Raw genomic sequence first — 18,811 nt, 5'->3', positions numbered from 1 at the left:
TTCGCCGAGAGTGTTTAATTCTTTTGCTTTGTAGGAGGCCACGCATGTAACGCCTAATGCTGACATATGCACCTCTCTCTCTCTCTCTAGTTCCATCCCTCTTTGTGAAGTATTGGACGCTTATGCGTTTCTTGGACAAAAATGTAAGATTGCTGTCTGGCCGGGACAGCGCATCTTCTTTTGTTTTTATTCTCTGGCTAAACTGTGTACTAGTTCCTCCCATTCTCTTCCATTTTTTGCCCTTTTTTACTTCTTCCCTTTATCCCAATCGTAGTCCAATTTCTTCTAGTTCTGAATTAGTTATTCTGTTGGGCCAGTATATTTTCAGTATTTTTCTTAGAGATTTGCTTACACAAGTTTGCAGTTTTTTAATTGTAATTTTCGTACTGTTTCCATGTTTCTCCTCCATAGAGTAGTATACTTTTAACGTAACTATTAAAGATTTTAATTTTTGTGGTTTCCGATATTTCTTTTGCTTGCCAAATTATATTTAAAGCGTTGAATGCGTGTTGAGCCTTTATTATTCTCGTCTGTATATCCTTTTTACACCTCCCGCTCCTTTCCATGACTGATCCCAAATATGTGAATTTGTCTACCTCTTCTACTTCCTTACGGTTTATCATTATTCCATTATTTGGCTGGTTATTGTTTTTTAAAAGCTTGGTTTTTTTTGTGCTTATTCGGAGTCCGTTCGTGTCGGAGCACTGTGCCAATTTGTCAATTTTGTTTGGATATGATTTCGGTGTTCAGTTATCAGGCAGATGTCATCTACAAATTCGAGATCTTCTAACTGTTTGAATAGGTTCCACCTGATGCCTGTTCGAACATCTTTTATTTTTCCCATTACCCAATCTGTCATAATAAGGAATAGGGTAGGGGATAGTACACAACCCTGTTTGAATCCACTTTCTATGGATATTTCTTCTGTTACTTCTCCTGAATGTTCCAGTTTGGCTTTGTATCCTTCATAAAAGCGTCTAATAACGTTTATGACTTTTAGAAGTATCCCATATAATCTTAAGATTTTCCTCATCTGTATCCTTCTCTTTTTCTTCTTCTTCTTCTTAATTCAGGCGAGACTCGTTAGTCTCTGGCACTTGGTCATAAGACCTTTGTACCAAACCCTGTTCTTCTCCTTAAACTTTAATAAGTCATGTGGCCTCAACTAAGGCCAACCGTTTTCTTGTTGGTAGTTTTAGGATCTCTTCTGGTTCAAACCTCATTTGACCAGTGAAGTCCTGCCTTACATCACCTAGCACACTGCAATGGCATAGTATGTGTATGGCAGTTTCTTCTTCCATTTCGCACTTTCTGCATCATGGTTCATTCACCTCACCTAGTTTGTATAGGTGATTTCTTAAACGGCAATGTCCAGTCACCATTTTAGTGACCGTTTTGATCTCTCGTTTATTGAGGTTCATCAAACTGTTCGAGAGTTTTTATTAATATTCTTGATTATTTTTTTAGTCTATATTTGCCCTTGAGTGGTTCTCCATTTATTTGATAATTATTTATTAGCCATTCCTGAACCTCGTTTTTCATAGCACCTTTGGTGATGCCACAGAAAGGTTCTGGGCCTTCAAAAGTTTCTCTCGAGCCTTGTTTCGCTAACATATCTGCTCGTTCGTTCCCATACATCCCTTCATGACCCGGCACCCATATTAAAGACACTTTATTTTCTTTTGCCAGGTTATTGAGGAGATCTTTGCAGTTTCTCACCAGTTTTGATTTGGTGAGAGGGTTCTGTACACTTTACAGCCAGAACAGCCGATTGACTATGTGTGTAAATGTTGATTCTCTTAGCTTTAGGGTCTTCATCAATTATTTCATCAATGCATTCCACCAAAGCAAAAACTTCAGCCTGGAACACCGTTGTATGTTGACCTAGGCTGTAAGATTTATTATAGTTACATGTTTGCCCAAAGACTCCTGATCCAGAACCATGGGCAGCTTTAGATCCATCAGTGCCGTCATCTGTACCCTATTTACATGGCCAAGATCTTTTCGCTGATATTCAAGTAGTGTCATTCAAATATTATCGATGCGACGCTATATGACCTACAAGAAAAATCATGGTATCCGACATAATGTGCAACATGTTGCCGTGTCGGCCACATATGTCTGATAGTGCCATATATGACCGGGTCGGACATATATGGCCGTTTTTTCTACACATGTTTAACATCTACACATGTTTTCTTTACAGGTTTCATACGTACAAACACATACAAGGAATGGAAGACGATGTAGTGCCGAGAAGGCATTCCTACGACCAGTTGCGCACAGATCAAATTTGAAAATACTGACAAATAGCAAAGTAGTAAAAATTCTTATTGATCCTACTACAAAGAGCGCTTACGGTGTGCAATATGCCAGAAAGAAGAAATATTACAACGCCTTTGCTAGTAAAGAAGTTATTGTCAGTGCCGGTGGACTGAATTCGCCCCAACTTTTGATGCTCTCTGGTATAGGACCAAAGGAACATTTACAAGAATTTGGTAAGTATTATATACTATCATCAATTTTTTTGATAATTCTAGGCCAAAGAATAAAGTCCCTAAATTTTCGTATAATATGACGTTTAGTTTTTAATTCTTTAATTAACTTATAACTATATTGTATAAAAAGGTACTACACGTTGCTTTCACTCCCGGAACTCAATTTTTTCATTTTTTCTTATGTTTAATGTGATTCAAAAGCTCAACACAGGTAGCGAAAAAGTATGACCCCACGGTAATTTCTCGGAAACAGCTAGAAAGATTTTTAGAGATTTTGGTGGGTAAGGGTCTTCTAATGCGGCCGATATTGTAGTGGTAATTACATTGTTCCCTGTTACAATTCCCTGTATATTTTTTGCGTTTTAATAATAATAATAATAATAATAATAATAATAATAATTGACTATAAAAAGGCCTTTGATTCAGTACCGCATGAATGGCTAATAGATATATTGAAAATATACAAAGTAGATGATAACATAGTGACCTTTTTAAGGCATATAATGAGAGATTGGAAGACTAAAATTCACCTCCAAATACCTGGTGAAAACAATATCGAAACCGAAAATATCGCAATCAACCGGGGCCTATTTCAAGGAGACTCGTTGAGTCCATTGTGGTTCTGTTTAGCTTTGAACCCCCTTTCCCAACTATTAAACTCCACTGACTCAGGTTTTAGCATTAAAAGCAATAATACTGTGGTAGCGAAGCTCAATCATCTGTTGTATATGGATGATTTGAAATTAATGGCTTCCACTCGAGAACACCTAGAAGAGATGCTAAAAACTGTAGAAACATTTTCTAATGATATTAGTATGCAGTTCGGTCTAGACAAGTGCCGTGTTTTGAATATAGTCAGAGGAAAGGTACAGCCCGGTGGATTCGATATGCAAAATGGCCAGAACATCGAGGCCATGGGCGACAACGATATGTACAAATATCTTGGAGTAAAGCAGGCGCGGAAAATTGACCATAAGCAAATGAAAACTGAGATAACTACTGAGTTTATAAGAAGGGTAAAACAGCTGCTTCGTTCACAGCTTAACAGTAAAAATTTGTTTAAGGCACTAAACACCTACGCTTGTTCCGCGCTTAGCTATTCATTTGGTATTGTTAAGTGGACAAAAACGGATATAGAAAATCTTCAGCGAAAAGTACGAACACACCTCACAAAGGCACAAAAACACCACCCTAAAAGTGCAGTAGAACGAACGACATTACCCCGGTATTTAGGAGGAAGAGGACTTATGGATATAGGTGAGCAATTAGATAAACAAATTGCTAATTTAAGAACTTATTTTCAGATGCAGGCTGAGACATCTACTCTACATCGCGCTATCTGCGCAGTAGATGACACAACACCGATCAAACTGAGGGAAGCAGAACTACGCATAAACCACCTTACTAAGGACGAAAAAGTGCGCGCCTGGATGGGTAAACCTTTGCACGGGCGACATCCCAATGAGGTCAGCCAAGATTATGTCGACAATATAGCGTCGAACTACTGGTTGACATCAGGAAAGATGTTCCCTGAAACGGAGGGTTCATTACTGGCCATTCAGGATCAGGTTATACCAACCAGAAACTACCTGAAATATATCATCAAAGACCCTCAGGTTCAAAACGACAGATGCCGATATGGATGTCAAGCCCAAGAAACCATCCAACATCTTACAGGGGGCTGCCAGGCATTTGCTGCAACTGAATACAAGGAACGGCATGACGCAGTGGGAAAAATCCTTCATCAAGAGATAGCTATCAAGCTGGGACTTCTCCAAACGGACCATCTCCCGTATTATCAATACGTCCCTGAGAGTATGCTTGAGGATGGCAACTACAAGCTATACTGGGACCGCACTGTGCTCACAGACCAAACAGTGGCACATAATAGACCAGATCTGGTACTAGTTAATAAATTAACAAGACAAACAACACTAATTGATGTGGCGATACCTAACAACAATAATCTACGTAGTAAATTCACTGAAAAGATCGCCAAGTACAGAGATCTAGAAATTCAAATACGAAGGCAATGGAGAATGCAAAGTACCCAGACGATACCTATTGTTATATCTACTACTGGAGTCATTCCGAAGAACCTCCTCGAAAGCATAAAAAGGCTGGGTCTAAATGAACATCTTTACAAGACCATGCAGAAAGCTGTACTACTCGCAACGGCCAGATGTGTACGAAAATTTTTGGGAGACACACCTGCATACCAAGTCACCTAGGGCTCGATAACACGGAAAGAGTCCCACCAGAGCTCAATCCTTTTGATACCGTAGGTATCTGGGATGAGTCAAATTTCCCCTTAGAGGGAGTGTGAGCCGTATGGCTAAATCTGGATAATAATAATATTTATTGCTTCTTGGAATACAATAAGCCCATAGCAAGAGGTTTATTCGACAATACAATAATAAAAATTTTTGAACAAATACGTATAGTGACATGCAGAGATAGTATAACAAAATAAATAGGTATTAAATGAGTAATAAACACATGACAAAATTACATTACAAAGAGACGAATAATAGTGATACAAAAATTACAAACAAACAAAAATGTAAACATATATATAAATAAACGGTAAATATAGAATTGCACAATGGAACTTATATGAGAAAAATTATTCATTCAAGATAAACGCTCTGAGTTTTAAAATGTTCCATATGTACCCCGCAATGATTTTAGCGTTGTTGGGAAAAATCGCTTTTAAAGTCCTTAAGGAATACTGATTATTTTTCGTGTTATATTCCCTATACCTAAATGCCATAATTTCAGAATTATTGCTACATTTATTAAAAAAGAATTTTAAATAAATTATAAAAATCATTTTTTTGCCCAAGTAGATATTATTTTAGTTTCTTTGTACATACCATTGGGAACAAAAAAAGTCTTTTTTAATTTTCCACAAAAGTTAATCATTTCCCAGTTATAAACAATTTAAAACTGAAAAAATCGAAAAATTTAAGGTTTAAAAACACAAGTAAAAAAATCATTTTTAAAATTAGGAAGTACCTAAATTGAAGCTCGAACCTTCTTCTATCAGATCCCTATAATAATTTTTTGCATGTTTTATTCTAAAACATTTAGTGCAGTCACTGAAGGTTTTCACCTCCGATTTCGTTGAACCTCCATCGATTTTCATGAAGATTGATGAGTAATTAGAGGATACCTCAAGGAACAAAGGTGTTATGATGCCAACTTGCGCTTTTACTTTGGGGGTGGATGCCACCCCTTCTCAGGGGTGAATATTATTTTATTAAAAATAATGCCAGAAGTCGATAGAGGGACAAATTATAAGCAAAATTTGTTATATAAAGTTATTAAAATAAATCAACACTTTTTGAGTTATTAAAGACCAAAGATTTTATTTTTTCGTAAAAAAAATGCATGTTTTAAATCGGTTTTTCACGTATAAATCAAAAACTATAAGCTTTTACAAAAAAGTTATTATTACTAAAATTGAAGATAATAAAAAATTGAATACAAGAACTTCTTTATATTAGCATAATTAATGTTTTCGGTAATTTTGACCGGTTTAGAATGCATATTTTTGAAAATAAGATATAATTTAAAAAATCATAATTTTTAAAATTATTGTAATTCTCATATTCTTTTGATAATAACTCCAAAAATACTCAATATACGTAAAAAAATATATATAACCAAATTTTAGTTTTTTCTGCGCCAAATATTTTACCTGTTTTCCTATTTCTATAGGATAAAATATAACCGAGATAGAAACGTTTAAATCTTAAATTTTGCTGTGGAAACCATGCAACTGGGGTCAGTTAACCTTTTATTTTTAAAAAAGTAAGGGGTTTAAAAGATTAGGTTCAACGTGCATAAATAGCCCTTGAAATTAGCTTTCAAACAGTTTTTAGATGACCCTGATATCATAAACACGAACGGAGTTATTAAAAAAAAAACAATAACATTTTTCGGAAATATTTTTTAAAGATACATTTTGAAAAAATTTTGGAGCATAAATTTTAACGCTATCAACATGTTCGGGGGCTCATTTGATAGATATTTTTAAGTACTTTGACAAATATCAAATAAGTTTATGTTATAAAATGCATCAATTTCCCGTTATTTCAGCTTGAATACTTAGAGTTTTTTACTCGCCGAAAAAAATATACATTCAATTACCTATAACTCATTTTTAGTTAACAATAAAAGGTTTTTCTAGTAAGGGGTTTATCTCATTTTTTATTCGCTTTAATTTTGATAATAATAACTTTTTGGAAAATCTTACACTTTTTGAGTTATTGATGAAAAATTGGTTAAAAACATGCATTTTTCTCAAGAAAAATTAAAATCTTTGATCTTAAATAACTCAAAAAATTTTGATTTATTTTAATAAGTTTATATAACAAGTTTTGCTTGTAATTTGTCCCTCTATCGAATTATGGGGTTAAGTTTAATAAACAAATTTTCACCCACAAGAAGGGGTGGCATCCACCCCCAGCGTAAAAGCGCAAGTTGGCACCATGTCACCTTTGTTTCTTGAGATATCCTCTAACCACTCACCAATTTTCATGCAAATCGATGGAGGTTGAACGAAATCGGAGGTAATAGCTCATATCCACCTTCACTGACTCCACTAATTGTTTTTTTAATTGTTAATGAAGCCCATATATAAGAGATGGGCGACCGGGCTGCATTAACAACGCAGCCAATGCAATGCAGAATGAAAATAAGACAAAATCACTTATCGGTTATCTGATACAATAAGGTTTGATCTTGAATTTGGGAACTTCGTAATTTTAAAAATAATAATTTTTGCTTGTGTTTTTGAAACTAAAAACTCGTCATTTTTCGATTTTTTTCAGTTTTAAATTGTTTGTAACTAGAAAACGATTAACTTTTGAGGAAAATTACACAAGACCTTTTTTTCCCAATGATCCAAAGAACTTAAAATAATGTCTACCCGTGGCGAAAAAATTGATTTTTATAATTTGTTAAAATTTTTTTTAATAAATGTAACAATAATTTCGAAATTATGGAATTATTAGGTATAGGGAATATAACATGAAAAATAATCAGTATTTCTTCTTCTTCTTCTTCAAATGCAAATCCACTAATGGATGTTGGCGATCACATTTTCCATTAACTCTCTGTTTCTTGCAATGTGGATCAGTGATTGTATGTCGGTAATCCCTGTCCATTGACTTATGTTTCGGAGCCAGGACATTTTCTTGCGTCCTATTCCTCTCTTGCTTCAATTTTACCCTGGATTATAAGTTGAAGGAATTGGTATTTTTCGTTTCGCATGATGTGACCCAAATACGCCGTTTTTCTTTTCTTGATGTTTTCGAAAAAAGCTTAAGGACTTCAAAAAGGATGTTCCATTTAAAATAAGAAAGTTCATTAGCTTTCCGGAAAAACGGAAGATTTAACAACAATGCAATTAGCACTATAATATCGGCCGCATTAGAACACCCTTATCCACCAAAATTTATAAAAATCGTTCGAGCGGTTTCCGACAAAATACCGTGTTGCCATACTTTCTCGCTACTCTCTATATTTTTCTTTAACTGAAGCTTAATCAAAAATTTTAAAACAAATATTATTTATTTTTTAGATATACCTGTTATTGCAAATTTACCAGTTGGAAAGAAGATGTACGATCATCCCAGTTTTATGGGTATGGGTTTTGAAATAGACGAAGAGATTGTTTTGAGGCAAGATGAAGTCTTAACCAACGTTACGGAAATTCTCACATTTCTTAAACTGGGAAATGGAACTATGACTAGTATAGGTAAGAAAATTACAAGACATACTTTCAATACAATATAAACAAGCTAAAAATGCGAGCATTATCATAACGAAAACTTTGTTTATTTACGTATTTTAATTCCTAATATGGAAAATTGCTATTATGAAAAGTTGTTTAGAATTAATAATTATGTTTTAATGTGCAATTATATCATTCTAATTTAAATGTTATAAACTATAAAGGAACTTTACTCTTGATCGAAATTCATATCTTTTATATACCTCGTATAAAATTAATAAAATTTTATATATCGTCGTCGACACAAGAAAAACTGGTAACTCCATTTTCCTTAATTTTTCAGGAGAGCCAAAAAACAGTAATTTAGAAGAACATGTAACTCCAAAATGGGTTCATAAAATAAAATATGAAAAACCATGTAACTCCAGCGATAGTTTAAAGCAACAAAAATCCCTATATTTTTAAATCGTACTAAAAACATTTATTACCCAAATCAACTTACTTTATCTTACTTCCTTACAGATGTAAAATTAGAACTTAAAAACCTTTATTTCACTCCAAAATAACAAATCAAATCAACGGCAATAATCACTTAACTGACTTAGCAGAAGGAGTTGCGTGTTTTACTAACATAATTTTTTGACAAGGGAGATACGTGCTTTTCTATTATACATTTTAAAATTAGAAATCTACATTTAAATGACGTATTATTTGTCGGATGGCTAGAATAGGCGATTGGCTAATGGATGGCAGTAACATCTCATTTTAAGTAAAAATTGGAGATACGCGGTTTTCTTGTGTCGACGACGATATGATGGTTGCATCATAAATCTTAGAGTTTAGTTAGAGCATGAAGAGCTTTTTATGAAGAATAACTTTTCTTCGTCAAATTAAAAATAAAAGAGTTATAAATGAAAATGTTTGTTGGTATCCATAATTTGAGGAAAATCTTCAAATATTTTTTTCAATTAGAAGGATGTAATTGCACACATCAGACCATAATTTTTTATTCCAAACAATATTATTTCATATAGTCGGTTCGATAAACTCATACACAACTGGCTAGTGATTTTACACACAAAGTTATTTTACAAAGTCAATAATTTTGCCAATTTGGCAAAAAAAACTAAATAGTTAATAAGTATTAAATAATTAGTAATCTTGCCAATTTTGGCAAAATTGGCAAAAAACAAAAAAATTACCTACTAAAATCACTAGCCAGTTGTGTCGAGTTTAGCGAACCGACTATAATAACAATTTTCATTTCATAACGAACGAAACAGTCCATTTATCATTAAAGGGGAGGCCGTATACTCGTATAAACCTTTTTAAATATACTCAAATTTTAAAATACTTTTACTGTTGATAAATTATTGCTTTTAAAATATACTCAAATTGTATTTTTGAACATCTTATTTATTTTATATAATAATTAAATTCACTATCAAATGTCATTGATATTTTATTAATACTTGATTTAAAATTTAGTTTGACATTCACGAAGTGTCAAACTCAAATGTAAATAACCTATGCTTTGCTTAACAAATCGAGATTAAAAAACTAGCCTACTTACTAGCAACGATTTCAGCTGAGGTGTAGTATGTCGGCAGAAAATAAATGGATTGTGACGTCACATTTTAAACTTTGAGGTCGATTATCTCGAAGACGGTTAGAAATATCGAAATGCCGTTTTCAGATTTGGATTCAGAAGAAAAAACTACATAAGAATCCATCGATAAATCTGATCTGAGTATTGCAGGAGCGGCAACGCAATAACACACAGACTTTTGCTAATTTATAAACGAAAAGGTTTCGTTGAAAATATACAGGGTGTTCTGTTAAAAATAACGCTTATGGACTAAGCTATGCTTGCGTGAATCACCCTGTACATTTACATTTTTATGTTTAAAACGCACATTTACATATAAAAATCGACGAGTCTCAGGCGTTTTTTAAAAGTTTTTAAAACAAGGTCAGAAATAATTTTATTCCATAAATGAGTTCCATCCTTTATATCCATATCTTGTATTTCAGGTGGCGTAGAAGGTTTAATATATATGAAAAGTAAAATATCCACAGATCCAGATCCATTATATCCAGACATGGAATTGATTCTGCTTGGTGGTAATTTAGCAAGTGACAATGGTCACTTATTGAGACGAATGTTTAATATACCACGTGATATATACGAAAAAGTTTGGAAGATTTATGAAAGCAAGCCGATGTACCAAGTAACAAGCAAATACTTACTAAAATATTAATTTTAGTGCTATTCAATAATATTTCTGCATTATTGAATTCTATTTTACATTTTCTGCATCATAAAATATCACTGCAACTAAAATTTATCATATAGCCTTTTAGTCATAATAAGTTCTGAGTTAACACAATTGGATCTTCTGCAAAACTAAATTCGAATTGTTGTTGTATATAATAGGTATTCCTACTCTACCATAACACGTTTTTCAACTTTTGACCACAGCTTCTCCATACAAATTATTCGTAAATAGATGTGGAAACATGCTGCAACCCTGTCTCAACTCCTTTATAATGTTAATATGTATATTGACCATCAATGTTTCTCTAAGAAATCCATCAAGATTTAAGATTTCCCAGAACTTTAATACCAAAACCTTATCGTATAGTAGGTTTTTTTTAAGTTCACAAACGCCAAATGTAATTTCTTTCCTTCATCTATATATAATATACCTTCCCCAATCTGGCTTCATTTCTGTTCTTTAATCATCATCAGCCTGTCCTCGTCCACTGCTGGACATATTGGCTCTCTTTCTTGTACGGTTTCTATATAGTAACTGATAATAATATGATTCACAGTCGTCAGTTCATCTAGTTGATGGGTATCCTCTGCTCCGTAGTGCTTCTTGTCGTGGCTTCTATCGACTCTATCGATAGCGTCTGTTGTTTTTATTGTAATTCTTCGTTTGAGATTCGGCCTCTCAGAGAGACACTGAACATCTGACGCTTCATAGCCCTCTGAGTCAAGCCAATCTTGTTCACTGCCTTTTTTGTGAGTGTTAATGTTTCAGCTCCTTATTCGCTTTTCTATAATAGTCCTCAGGTAAGTAAAATGGTCCACTCTTTCGATGAGAAAGTGGACTGATCATCTTTTTTTGCTGTGGCTTTCTGAGTATCATGTATATTGACTTATCGTAGTTAATTTCTAGGTCAAAATATCTTCCCTGTTCTTTGTAGATTTTACAATACTCTTAATTTTTTTTCTTTTATCTCCTTTAGTGTAGCACGATCATCAGCAAAAACCACGCTTCGATGTTCATTATTGTATATGGATCCGGCCATTTTACACCACTTTTTCTGAAAATGCTTTCAGTGCCAAATTAAAAATCATTGTGAAAGAAGGTCTTTGTCTAAGAGTTCTATTAACTTCAAACTCATCCGATGATTATCCTTTCTATACACCATGATTTCCTATGTTATTTAGTGTCATTCTTATTAACTTAACCAGTTGTGTGGGTATGTCCATGTCCAAGGAGCTTGTTTCATAAATTTTATTACCTTAACTGTTAAACAACAAAGACATGGACATCTTGCTTATTTGATAATTTATTAATAATTTACTTTTAGATAATGCCGATGTTAGTTCATCCAAAATCTGTAGGATACGTAAAGTTAGCTTCTAAGAATCCATTCCACTTTCCCAAATTTTATGCTAACTTTTTCTCAGATCCCGAAAATAAAGATATCAAAACTTTTATAGCGGCTCTAAGAGAAGTTCAACGGATGAGCCAGAGTCCAACCATGAAAAAATTAGGAACGAGGTTAATTCAAACGCCCATACCAGGTAAACATTATTCTGGCTTTACACAACTAATTGACAACCCGGGCTGACACGAATTAAAACTCGGAAGGTCCAACTAATGTCTGCAGAATATTTCCCACTTCAGTGGTTAGCGTGCAGAAGAACCATCTGCTTAAATGGTCATGAACGAAACGATTAAATAAAATCGTTTTTTGTCTTCTGAGCTATAGTCGAGGAAATGAAGCATTTTGGCTCGCAATTTTTTCGTCCAGCATGGATTTACTTGAAATTTTCACAGAAGGTAGGGAATAGTCCAAGGATCATTTTCTATATCATACCGCTGTACGCTAAAACCTTGGGGGTGGTTGCCACCCCATCTCGGGGCGGGAATTTTTTATTACATTTTAACTATGTAAATCGATGTAAAAAGTTATTCTAAGAAAAAAATGTTTTTTACATTTTCTTCGTAAAACTAATATTTTTCGAGTTATTCGCGCTTGAAAGTAACAGTTTTTCGATTAAAAAATCGACTTTTTTAGAGGGTTTTTTGAGAATACCTCGAAAAATATGCATTTAATAAAAAAACTGTGATATCAAAATTGTACCTTTTAGTAACACAAACCAAATTCTTTTTCTATAATACCTTTAAGACCAATACAAACCGAGATACGGCATTTTAAATTTAGCTTTTTTCGTCAAATGCATAATTTGAAATATTCAATGTAAAATAACGGAAAAACTTTGCATTTTTCGAGGAAAGCTTAAATAATCTTTTTCCAAGTACACAGTTAGGCCACTCAAAAAATAATAATAAAAAGTTTCTAGCCTGAAAATTAGGCGACTTATGATCAAAAAAAGGTCGGTACCTGCTTTTCTCTATGAAAAAATCAGTGAAAACAACCCCCTAACTACCCTCCTAATTAAAAATTGGTCTTCACCTTTCTGTAATTCCTTATATATTTGTATTATCAATACACCCAAGATGTTTGATCTTTTTAAAAGGCCTAATTTTAGAAAAATTGGAGTTTAAAGAAAAATAATTTTTTTGAAATATCCCATTTTTCTCCATTTACTTCAAAATATCTCCGAAAATACTGGAGATACGAAAAAAATGATAGATCACTAAATTGTAGCTTTTTTCATATCTAAAATTCTCTTGTGCATAGATTTTTATTACAGTGAAGCAGTTAGCGAGATATAGCTGTTTAAAACCTCTATTTACGAGCAAACACCCCCTTATTCGAGCCCTTTAAACCCACCCTAATTAAAAACTAAGCGATCATACGGAATTTAGTTTACACAGTCTTATTAATCTTTAAAAATCCTACAAATTAATTTTTGAATAAACTTTTTATCGCCAAAAATGAAGGCGCTATGTTTATAAAACGATTTTTTTTTCTAAAAATTCGGACAGTCCACTTATGGATAATTTTCAATGTATGTATAATATCACAGAACCGGTTCGTATACTGGAAGATGACTAAAAAACTATTTGTATTTGTATTTGTACATATTTGTAAATTCTCATTTTTGTGTAAATAAATGTTTTTGTAATTATTTATTTCTACTTTTTTTCTGTATAGATCTATTAAAATATCTACTTATAAAAACTGTAATGTTATGAAGGGTGGTTTTTCAGGGTTGAAATATTATGATATTATATTCTAAAGTATAAAACATTATTTAACCAATAAAAACCAAATTTTACCCATATTAAAGTTTACAATGTTTTTATATAATTTTTGACAATAAGGAGTAGTTTATATATATATATATATATATAGTGGCTAAACACCCCTTTAGGGGTTACGCCGCTTACGCTCTCTAGATCTATGTTTTGAGGTAGATCAGTCCTCATGTTCGTTATTTAATTTTCTCTGTTATTTTTCTCCACTCTTTCCTGTCTCTGGTTTTCCCTTTCCAATGTCGTATGCCCGCATTGTTGAGATCACTTACTACTTCTTGTAACCATGTAGATCTTGGTCTTCCACGTCTTCTTTTGCCAGCTGGTGTCCATTCCAATATTGAGTATATCGTCGTAGTTGATCCGGATCTCCATATGTGTCCTAGCCATTTTGCAAGGAGTAGTTTACACCCCTAAAAAGAATCAACGCCCTTAAGCATGATGTAGAATATGAAGTACAGGGTGAGATGATCCTAATCCCAAATTTTTATGTAAATCGATGCAAGCCGAAATTATTCTTTTAGGATAAGAAATTTTTTTATATACAGCTCCAACAAGGGTGGTTTTAAGGGTTGAAATATTATGATAGTATATCTTAAAGCATAAAATAATCATTATGTAACTAATAAGAACCAAATGTTGACAGTATTAAAGTTTAAAATGTTATTTTATAATTTTTTACAATTAGGGGTAGTTTTCACCCTTAAAAAACCAAAAGCGTACAACGGCTCAATATAGAAAATGAACTAGAGGGTGAAATGAGTCTAATCCCAAATTTTTGTACAAATCGATGCTGGACGAAAAAATTGCGAGGTTTTGCCATTTTTTCAGCTTCATTTCCTCGACTACTATCGAAATGTCCAAAAGATTAAAACTTTTAGCAAAACTATTGCTGCGATGAATTAAAAGCCGTATACAGGGTGTTAGTAAATAAGTATGAAAAACTTTAAGGGGTAATTCTACATGAAAAATAATGAGAGTTTGCTCTATAAACGTATGTCCGCAAATGCTTCGTTTCCAAGATACGGAGTGTTGAAATATTTTTCTCAAACTGAGAATTTGTTTATTGCTCTAAGACCATTTTAGCTATGAAAATTAAATTTGGTGGGTTTTAAGAGGTAGTTATTGCGCATTTTTTATATACAAATAACAATTTTGTATTCATCATTGGCGCGCCTACGGGTAAAGGTTTGCATTTTTTTAAAGAAAAAAATAGTACGCCACTGAGATATTTCAAATTAAAAATTATTTTTGTATTTCACGTTTAATTTACGATAAAGAACTTTTCTTGTCTTTTTTTCATATGGTGCACCATTTTTATGCAAAAAAATAAAACATCTTCGCGCGTATTTTTCATTTCGTAATACATTATCAAGAACTTTCCAATATAATAATGCCAAACTTGAACAATAACAGAAAATATTTCTAAAAAGATTTTAACTATGTGCAAGGCTACAACAAATGTTCAAAATTACCTCCTTTAAAGGTGACATAGTAATTTTATATTCACCATTGGCGCGCGTACGGGTAATGGCCTGAATTTTTTACAGAACAAAATAGTACGCCACTGATATATGTCAAATTAAATCATTTTTGAATTCCTCGTTCTATTGACAATAAAAAATTGTTTTTGCCTTTTTTTCATTTGAGGCGCCGTTTTTATTAAAAAAAAATAAAATATCTTAATGGACTAAGAGCCGCTATAGGTGAAATTTCTTAATCATTTTAGGCACAATGGGACCCTATAACTTAAATAGTAGAACTTAAAAGAAAACGTTTGAACACTGTGCCGTCACTTTTCAGTGGCACATGCGTCGACAGTGGCGCATCAAACTTTCCACTTCTGGACGGGATAAATAAATTAATAGTTACCCTCCCTTACTAACAGAATTATTTTTTTTTATTTTTTTAAGTTCTATGTGATTAACACATAAAATTCAGCGTTATTTTAACCCACAACCCCCTTCCCCCTACCCCCACCATCAAAAACTTCATTTTTCGTTTTTTTTTGGTGGAATTCAATCAATTTTAAAATTTCAAAAAATTCACAAGCATAGCTGAGGATTTTATAAAACATGCCTATTTTTTATAGACCCATAGGCAGAGTGTACATAACCTCAAAAAATTTTAAAAAAAATTTTTTTTCAAAAAAGCGTATAACTTTTTTTGAGGAATAGCTACAGGTCTAATTTTTTCTTAATTTTGTGTGTTTTAGCAAACACTATATTTTTAATTTTTTTCAGATTTTTCTGTAAGGCTCCCTTAAAAATCCGAAAAACTGTTTCTTGGGGGGTTTTGGGGGATTTTCCCTATTTTATAGACTTCATAATATATCAAATCAATTTTGTTTTTATAGGTTATATGTAACTTGAAGTAAGTGAGTCCTTTAGAATATTTAAAAATCAGAAAAACACGTTCAAACCCCCAAAAATCCCCTTAAAAACAGTTTTTTGGATTTTTAAAGGTGACCACCGTTACAGAAAAATCTGAAAAAAATTAGAAATATAGTGTTTTATAAAATACACAAGACTAAGAAAAACTAGATCTGCAGCTGTCCCCAAAAAAAAGTTTATACTTTTTTCCAAAAAAAAAATTAATTAAAATTTTTTTGAGGTTATGTACACTCAACCTACAGGTCTATAAAAAATAGACGTGTTTTATAAAAGCCTTAACTATGCTTGTGAATTTTTTGAAATTTTAAAATTGATTGCATCCCACAAAAAAAAATAAAATCGAAAAATAAAGTTTTTGATGGTGGGGGCAGGGAGAAGGGGGTGGTGGGTTAAAATTACGATGAATCTTATGTCTTAATCACATAGAACTTAAAAAAATGAAAAAAATTAAATTCTGGTAATAATGGAGGGTATTTTTTAATTTATGTATCCCGTCCATAAGTGGAAAGTTTGATGCTGTCGACGCATGTGCCACTGAAAAGTGACGGCACAGTGCTCAAACGTTTTCTTTTAGGTTCTACTATTTAACTTATAGGGTCCCGTCGTGCCTAAAATGATTAAGAAATTTCACCTATAGCGGCTCCTAGTCTATAACGTTTACAAATTATTTGAAATAAGTTTCTATGCATATGGAATCTACCTCAAATAATTTGTAAGCGTTAAGATGTTTTATTTTTTGTATAGAAACGGCGCCGCATATGAAAAAAAGACAGGAATTATTTTTTGTCGTAAATTGAACGGGAAATTCAAAAATGATTTTTAATTTGACGTTTCTCAGTGGCGTACTTTTTTTTTCTTTACAAAATTCAGACCATTACCTGTACGGGCGCCAATGGTAAATATAAAATTATTCTGTCACCTTTAAAGGAGGTAATTTTGAACATTTGTTGTAGCTTTGCACCTAGTTAAAATCTTTTTACTAATATTTTCTGTTATTGTTCTAGTTTAGTATTATTATATTGGACAGTTCTTGATAATGTCGTATTAATAAATGAAAAATACGCTCGAAGATGTTTTATTTTTTCGCATAAAAACGGTGCACCATAGGAAAAAAACAAGAAAGGTTCTTTTTTATAAATTAAACGTGGAATACAAAAATAATTTTTAATTTGAAATATCTCAGTGACGTACCATTTTTTTCTTTAAAAAATTCAGACCATTACCCGTAGGCGCGCCAATGATAAATATAAAATTGTTATTTGTTTGCCAAAAAATGCGCAATAACTACCTCTTGAAACTCACCAAATGTAATTTTCACATCTCAACCAGTCTTAGAGCAATAAAAAAATTGGCAGTTTGAAATAAAAATTTCAATACCCTGCCATTATTTTTCATGTAGAATTATCTCTTGAAGTTTTTCATACTTATTTACAAACACCCTGTATACAATCGTCACAAAAAGTATCGCATAAGTGTATTAAGTCTAGAATTACAGAAGTTTTGATTCGTATACCCTAGTTTTTTTTGATGTTCCAGGGAATGAAACGTAGGAATATTTAACAGTGGTTTATTTCAGTAAAATGAAAAATGAAAGACTAACAGGCCAAAAAATGAAAATAACAATTACTCAACAAAAATTAAAAATACGAATCTATCAAATAAGGAATTTCAAGGTCAAATTGAACATTTTAGTATCTGATATTAGCACTTCTAGTTCTAATGACGACCCTCATTTTCTGTGGACGGTTTCCTATCCGAGACCGTATGTACTCCAAATTCAAATTTTCCCATTCTTCCGTTAAATAATTTTCCAGTTTATGAAGGTTATTTGGAGCGACGACACGAGCTCTTATGCATCTTTCTAGGTGGTCCCAATCATCTCAATAGGGTTTAGGTCTGAGCTGATTGCAGGTCAATCGAGAACTTGAATACCAACCTCTTGAAGATATTCCTTTGTCATTCTAACAATGTGCGGTCGAGCATTGTCTTACAGAACGAAATTATCTCCAATGGACAAAGGGCACGACATTTCCTTCAGGATGCTCTCTTATATACCGATCAGCTGTCAGGAATCTCTTACCAAACGATGTTCATTCTGTGTGACCTGCAAAGCAGATGTCTTCCCATATCACAATCGAGCCCCCTCCAAAATTTCTGGCTAATCTTACGTTACACTGAGCAAATCGCTCACCGATGCCCTGTAAACTGGTATACGTCTGTCGGATCGACAAAGTGCAAATCTTGACTCATTGGTAAAAAGAATATTAGCCTAGTAGTTTTGTCGTTAATTACCACTTAACATGTTTTCTTGCGAACTTACTTTAAACGTGCCATATTGTGTGCCCTCGTTAACAGTGGAGCAGTAACAGGTATTCTGGCTCTGATTCCAAATTCCCTTAATCTGTTTCTAACCAAATTAATACTTATTCGAACATGACGGACTGTGGAAAGATCATTTCGCAGTTGCCTAGCTGCAACATGGTGTGTACGATATATCTAAAATATTTATACCCGTATGCACGCCAATGGTGAATATAAAATTATTAATTGTATGTCAAAAAATGCGCAATAACTACCTCTTAAAACCTAACAAATTTCATTTGCATATCTCAACCGGTTTTAGAGCAATAAATAAATCGTCAGTTAGTAAGAAAAAATTCAACATCCCGTATCTCGGAAACGAAACATTTACGAACCTATTTGTATAAAGCAAAC

At 32.9% G+C, this 18,811-nt stretch overlaps 2 protein-coding genes across 2 annotated transcripts in view; one reads left to right on the top strand and one right to left on the bottom strand.

Annotated features, from left to right (window-relative positions):
• LOC114339236 (protein NDRG3) overlaps positions 1 to 18,811 on the bottom strand; it is a 658,690-nt gene that overhangs the window by 545,212 nt on the left and 94,667 nt on the right. The window lies entirely within an intron of this gene.
• LOC126891993 (glucose dehydrogenase [FAD, quinone]-like) overlaps positions 1 to 18,811 on the top strand; it is a 69,424-nt gene that overhangs the window by 48,713 nt on the left and 1,900 nt on the right. The window contains exons 5-8 of the mRNA XM_050661371.1: positions 2,207 to 2,498; positions 8,089 to 8,265; positions 10,276 to 10,472; positions 11,845 to 12,061. Coding sequence (XP_050517328.1) covers positions 2,207 to 2,498; positions 8,089 to 8,265; positions 10,276 to 10,472; positions 11,845 to 12,061 — 883 coding nt within the window. The remainder of the gene's footprint in view (positions 1 to 2,206; positions 2,499 to 8,088; positions 8,266 to 10,275; positions 10,473 to 11,844; positions 12,062 to 18,811) is intronic.

This window comes from Diabrotica virgifera, chromosome 9 (genome assembly GCF_917563875.1).
Source record: "Diabrotica virgifera virgifera chromosome 9, PGI_DIABVI_V3a".
NCBI classification, from domain to species: domain Eukaryota; kingdom Metazoa; phylum Arthropoda; class Insecta; order Coleoptera; family Chrysomelidae; genus Diabrotica; species Diabrotica virgifera.
This window is presented reverse-complemented; position numbering and strand designations above follow the sequence as displayed.